The sequence below is a fragment of the Centroberyx affinis genome, unplaced genomic scaffold, assembly GCF_046629955.1.
Source record: "Centroberyx affinis isolate AG114_WGS23_722 - 3 ecotype Tasmania unplaced genomic scaffold, CSIRO-AGI_Caff_v1 ptg001593l_1, whole genome shotgun sequence".
Classification (NCBI taxonomy): Eukaryota; Metazoa; Chordata; class Actinopteri; order Beryciformes; family Berycidae; genus Centroberyx; species Centroberyx affinis.
The window spans coordinates 199,369-206,210 of NW_027280040.1; the positions used below are offsets into that span (position 1 = coordinate 199,369).

General features: G+C 43.4%; 1 protein-coding gene across 1 annotated transcript; it reads left to right on the forward strand.

The window, feature by feature from the left end:
• Positions 1–5,007: 5,007 nt before the first annotated feature.
• On the forward strand, positions 5,008–6,219 carry LOC139651102 (trace amine-associated receptor 13c-like). The gene is made up of 2 exons (XM_071527946.1): positions 5,008–5,183; positions 5,400–6,219. The coding sequence occupies exons 1-2, from the start codon at positions 5,008–5,010 to the stop codon at positions 6,217–6,219; spliced, it is 996 nt and encodes a 331-aa protein (XP_071384047.1).
• Positions 6,220–6,842: the final 623 nt, after the last annotated feature.

Below are 6,842 nucleotides of genomic sequence, written 5' to 3' on the forward strand. Positions count from 1 at the left end.
GCTTATCTCCTAGGCAGGTGCATACCTGTATATTCCTGCATACAAATGTGTATATGTATATATGTGCACATATATAGATTGTTTATTTATTTTTCTTGTTGTATATTGTTGAATGTGAATCTTTTTTTTGTTTGTCTGTTTGCTATATTTTATTTTATTTTCCCCCCAGGCTGAATAACTGGGGGGAAATGAATATAAAAAAAAAGGAAAAAAAAGATGTCTGAAGATATGAATGTATTGAATGTGGGATATGATTACTGCTATATTGTAATGATGACACAATAAAGTATAAAAAACAAAATCAGCACAGTAATGATTTGATTTACCTGAAAATGATTCTGTTTAGATGCCTCCAACATGGCCGCCAGAGGGTGTGTTACGTCATTTGAAGGCCTCTATAGAAGGGGTAGCAACATGACAGCCATAGTAAAACCTGGCAAACTCTGTCCATCAATGGCTCTGACTACTTTCCCTGTGTTTCACAACATATATGATTAAACAGATGCTTTTATCAAAAGTGGCTTCTGCATTTTTAGTATGATTGAACCCAGTGGGAATGGAACCTCTCACCCTGGCAGTGTTGGTGCCTTGCTCTGCCCATTGAGCTACACAGGGCCAAGAAAAGGAGACCCCAAGAATTGTTGTTGTTTTTGCTGTTGTTGAGATCCTGAGATCAACTTCACCTCCACCTCATTTGGTTGGTATCATTTTTGTGAATAAAAACTCTTTCCATGTGTCTGTTTTATCTGTGTGTTCTTTGTTGTGACTTCTAGAAATGCCATAGATAATGTATGTGTTTGAAGCTGCAATAAGCAACATTTTTCTGATGATATCCTGGTGGTCATGTGGTCTCACACAATCTACAGTGTGTCTTTGACCTAAAAAACATTTCATAATGCTACAGACCGTACCTGGGGCAAGGAAAATCATTGTGGAATAAGCCTTTCTAATTTCGGACCAAAAACTGAATACAAGGCATAAAATCTCTCCACAATAATTTCCATTTTTCTCCACACTACAGCAAAGTGGGGCTAACCAGGTCCATCTCACAATCTTCATAAAATGTGATCAAAAGCACTGTGTGTGTATCTTAAACTGTTGCCCAGCTGGCCGATCATCTCTGTGGTGAGTACACCCTGGCTAGATCTGTTTGACCCTGTAGGGGGAACCAGGCTGTTGGTCCTATTCAGATGCATGCAGACAACAAATATATTTCCCTTCAACCAGGAAAAAACATTCTGGTGGAAAAGAAAATAACCTTTGCAATTACTTTTGTAATGTAAAGACATTGTAATTGAGCTGATATACATGCTGAATTCACTGATCACGCAAAGCTGGGTGATTACCTAAAAACATTTCTTAGTGACTATGACAAAGGGGTAGGACACAACAACACAGAGGGAAATCTATACTATACAACTGAACAACTGTAATGAGAACGAAGACATCGTTTCTGACGAGAAATTGAATATGATGAACATAAATTGGAAGGCAGGGTTAGAGAGACTGTCCTGTAACTGAAAGATCACAAGTATATCCATCAAAAGCCACATGTCCTGCTGAAGTGTCCTTGAACAAGATACCGAACCAGTCAACTAAAGGTTTTAGTTTAGTTTATTCAACAAAGACAATAAGCAGGATTACCTTACAGCTATGTTATATACTAGATGTAGTAATGAAAATGAACAGCAGAGGGAGACAGATTGCCTGATGAAGCCCCTCTCTAAATTATGTTGGCCTCACAGGAGTCAGGCTGCAGTATCTGAAGTGTAACAATGAGTTTAATGGCTTTTCTAAACCAGGGGTAGAAAAAGGCATAGATCACAGGGTTTAAACAGGAATTAAAATAGAGCAGCCAGATCATAAAGGCCACAGATGAAGTACTGATCAAGGTGTTCTGGCCTACAAGAGAAAAATGGTAATATGGACAGAAACACATTAGAAACACAACTATCACAATACCAAGAGTCCTGGCTGCTTTCCTCTCAGATTTCTTAGCAGTTACAGTCACTGAATGCTGGAGTGTGACAGCCACAATGTGGGATCGCATCAGACCATTGTAAAAAAGCAGCACAGACCCAACATAGAGAAACACAGATTTTAATTCTTCCCTGAGTGATTTTGGCGGGGTAACGCAGAGGGTCACAAATAGTCACATAGCAGTCGACTGATATCAGCACCATGTTTCTTACTGAAGCAGAGAAATTGATAAATACAACAAAGTAATACAGAACACACATGAGGTCACCCAGAAACCAGCAGGCCCCTATGAGAAGGATTTGACCCAACAACAGGAAGCCCCCAAGGAGGTCTGAGACAGCCAGGGAGAGGAGGAGGTTGGTGGGGGTGTGGAGCTGCCTGGAATGAGAGGCACGGGCCCAGAACTGGGCCACTGCAGAAGTTTGGTGTCGAAGCAGTAGTAGGACTCGATCATTTGTCGCGACTTGTCAGTCATGAAAAACCACAAGGAGGTCCAAGACTCTGAAGCAGTCCGATAACTTAAGTTCATCTATGTACTAGCCCAAAGCCGTTTCTTCTTATAAGTCTAGATATTATCAGAAATATAAAAAGAATTTAGGCAATTCTGAGAAGTATATCTCTGCCTGTAGTGAGAGATGGAGATGATGACCAGCAGGTTGAGAACCACAGTGAGCAGAGAGATGGAGGACAGCAGAATGTAGAGGAGCATGGCCTCAGAGTGAGGACGCATCGGCTTCCTGCAGGAAGTGTTGAGGAGCTGTGGAAAGCAGAGTTCACCTCCTTCCAGGGTCTCCATCATCAGAGAGAGAGAAAGAGAGGAGAAACTGCTGAGGTCTGGCAGCAATCTGACCAAATCTCTCTATCAAACAACTGATTTATCTCTCTCCCTTCCTCCCTCTCGCTCTCTCTCCCTCCCTTCATCTTTTTTTCTGTCTTCCCTTTTTGGCCTGCCCTCCATCCCTCGCTATCTGCATCATCCTCTTCATCTCCATCTCCATCACTCTCTCTGCTGCCCTCTGTCACTCTTCTTCCTCATGTGTCTTCTTCCCTCTTGTCTCCTTTCCTCTCTCCTCTTTCCTTCCCAATCCTTCCACTCTCTCTACTCCTCTTTTTGCTTTTCTATTTCCTCTCACCTCTCCTTCCTGATCCCCCGCTCCTTCCAATTCTGATGTAACATGTTGTTTTCATACTAAAGTGGATGACAGAGCTCTTCTGTGGGCTTGGGAGAGACAAACAATGTCAGAAGGAAAACAAGTGCAGGTGTAGAATGCAGTTAATTGAGGTGCCTTGAATTTCTCTTTCCACACTTATTTATGAGAGAGAGGATTAAAATTGTGACTGAAGCATTGTTGGAACCAGGTCCTAGATATGGAGGGTTACCGACAGACAGAGGGTCCCCTCCCTTCCCAGTATTATAAAATGATGAACGGCCTCTTCTAATACATGGCACAACAGAGGGGTGAAGACACTGTTCCAGAGTGGACGCCATTATGGAGCTGGCCCATGCCCTCCACTTAGGGGCCACCTCGGCCCCCGGAACACCTTGAAGTGAATCTGGGACTGGTTCCACTGGCTGTCCTTGGAGGCCGCGGTCAACAACTGACCTCAGAGAGCCACCCAAGCCTCCTTGTGCCACTGCCCATCATTGAGGAGCCCTTTGATAGGACCAGGATGGACCTGGTGGGACAGCTGCCGAAGTCAGCCAGGGGACACAAGTACATCCTGGTGTTGGTTGACTATGCAACCCATATCCGGAAGCCATCCCTCTACACCAGGCCACCTCCAAAGCTGTGAATGCTGAGAGCTGTTAACCCTCTTCTCCCAAATAGGGTTCCCTATGGACCTCCTGGCACACAGGGCACCCCCTTCATCTCCTGGTTCATGACTGAGCTCTGCAGGCTCCTCCAGGTAAAGCAATTGCACAGCTTAGTGTACCATCCGCAGACAGACGGCCTCATGGAGCGCTTCAACCAGACACTGAAGCAGATGCTGAGATGAGTGATAGACAAGGATGGATGCGACTGGGACCTCATGTTCCCCTACATGCTCTTTTCCATCAGGGAAGTGAACCAAGCTTACCAAGTTATCAACCTATATTTACACCATTAATGAGTGCAAATGAGTGTTGCTTTTGAAAAACAGTCACACATGCATCCAGCCCTTGAGGGTTCATGTGATTCTCCTCCACTTCTGTGGTTACACTGCTATGCATAGGGCTACGTCATACAAACTGAAATGGCTCTGCTGAAAGTGCTTCACTCGGACCTAACGTGACCGTTTAGTTTGTACTATACCTAGCTTTTCTACCTAGCACCAATATTTAATCAAGACTAAAAGTCTAACAGTCCTGCGACATTGAATTTTGTGGATGCGTATCTGCCAGGAATCAAACTCAGGTCTCTCGTTTGCGAGTCTGTAGTCTAAGTCCCTGCGGCCTACGTGACCCATAAATTGGTGAACAGAGCGACCGACTGACCAACCGTCCGACCGACAATACCAGCCATAGAGCTAAAAAGTGAGTTTCCCGTCCTCCATTAGACAGGCCAGTGCTGCATTCAGTTGACCATTCACTGGAATTGTTTTGGTTATTGTTCTCCTCCTCCTTCCACCAGTCCCTGGCATATCAATGTAAAAGTTAACAGACAAACTACTTTACCACCATGAATTAAGCTACTAACACAGTCAACAGTGATGAAATTACTGTTATTGTACATGAGATTGGGAAGAGACGAGGGAGGGAGAGGTGAGGAAGTAGAGAGAGAGGGAAGATGAGCGTGAAGATAGAGATGAAGAGGGTAATTGCAGAAAGCAATAGAGGGAAGGAGGGTCAAAGGACGTAATTCTGTGCTATAGAGAGAAAAACAGATGCAGAGTGAGAGAGAGAGAGAGAGAGAGAGAGAGAGCGAGCAAGAGCAAGAGAACAGGGGTGGGGCGGTTGGGGGTGTGGATAAATCAGCTGTATGATAGAGAGTTTTAGTCAGAAAGCTGCCAGACCTCAGCAGCTTCTCCTCTCCTCCTCTCTCTCTGATGATGGAGACCCTGGAAGGAGGTGAACTCTGCTTTCCACAGCTCCTCAACACTTCCTGCAGGAAGCAGATGCGTCCTCACTCTGAGGCCATGCTCCTCTACATTCTGCTGTCCTCCATCTCTCTGCTCACCGTGTCTCTCAACCTGCTGGTCATCATCTCCATCTCCCACTACAGGCAGAGATATACAGATTTAGGCTTTTGCATACATTAAGGAATTTTGATAATGCTTTTACTATACTATATATAGTATAGTATACTATGTAATACTATTATTACTATTACAACTAATGGCAACATTACGTGTGAGACTGCTATAACAACTATTAATGAAATTCTCTCACTATTACTGCTACTGATAATATGTTCAATGATGATATTCTCCCACTCCAGGCAGCTCCACACCCCCACCAACCTCCTCCTCCTCTCCCTGGCTGTCTCAGACCTCCTTGTGGGCCTCCTGCTGATGCCGGTTGAAATCCTCCGTATAGAGTCCTGCTGGTTTCTGGGGGATTTCATGTGTACTCTCATTTGCTATGCTTCCTTTATTATCATCTCTGCCTCAGTAGGAAACATGGTGCTCATATCAGTCGACCGCTATGTGGCTATTTGTGACCCTCTGCGTTACCCCACCAAAATCACTCAGAGAAGAGTTAAATTCTCTGTTACTCTGTGTTGGGTCTTTTCTGCTTTCTACAACTGTTTGATGTTAAAGGATTTCCTGAAACAACCAGGCAGGTATAATTCCTGCTATGGAGAGTGTGTGGTTGTGCTTAATTACATCACAGGAGCTGTTGACCTTGTTGTGACCTTTATTGCTCCCATTACTCTAATCATAGTTCTGTATATGAGAGTATTTGTGGTGGCTGTGTCTCAGGCTCGTGCCATGCGATCCCACACTGTGGCTGTCACACTCCAGCATTCAGTGACTGTAACTGCTAAGAAATCTGAGTTGAAAGCAGCCAGGACTCTTGGTATTGTCATAGTTGTTTTTCTAATGTGTTTCTGTCCATATTACTATCCCTCTCTTGCAGGCCAGGATACCTCAATCGGTGCTTCATATTCAACCTTTGGGGCCTGGCTGCTGTTATGTAATTCCTGTCTAAACCCTGTGATCTATGCCTTTTTCTATCCCTGGTTTAGAAAAGCTATTAAACTCACTGTTACACTTCAGATACTGCAGGCTGACTCCTGTGAGGCCAACATACTGTAGAGATGCTGTGGAGTGACTGACATGAAACCTTTTCTATGAAGAGGGAAATGTTATTGAGTCAATGAAATCAAACGACAAACCACAAGCTTGGACAGACACAAGAAAATATATTTTGGTAAAACACAGTGAATTTGTAAACATATTACCATTAATTATTTATTCTATGTAAATCAGATGAGCTGAAATATGTTTTGTAAAGTACAACAGCATGATTACAAGTAAAATGAAAACATTTTTTTGTCCTCATGTTCATGTTTTGTCCATGCTGAATGGAACTTGTCTGCCTGGTTTCCATTAGCCTTTATTCTACCAGAAAGTCCCACTGAGATTCAAAATCTCTTTTCCAAGGGAGACCTGGACAAGAAATTGCAGCAGGGGTTACACAAACATACAAAACAGTACAAAAAAAGAAAAATACTAAAATATGTACAATAAAAATGGTCACAATTTAGATCAGAAACAGGAGCGCACATCTTGCATAAGACTGTGGATAATCTGTTTGAACTGATTTAGGGGAATAAAATGGTCGAGCTGGAGCTTTGACTGGAGATTGTCCCAGGACCGGGGTGCAAAATAATCGAATAGCTTTTCACCAAAAACAGAACAACAGGGTTTCTGTAATG

Bases quoted from the DNA above. Each gene is read 5' to 3' on its own strand.
- LOC139651102 (XM_071527946.1), top strand. From the start codon at position 5,008: ATGATGGAGACCCTGGAAGGAGGTGAACTCTGCTTTCCACAGCTCCTC. The intron at 5,184-5,399 runs GCAGAGATATAC...CTCCCACTCCAG, and splicing joins ATCTCCATCTCCCACTACAG to GCAGCTCCACACCCCCACCA.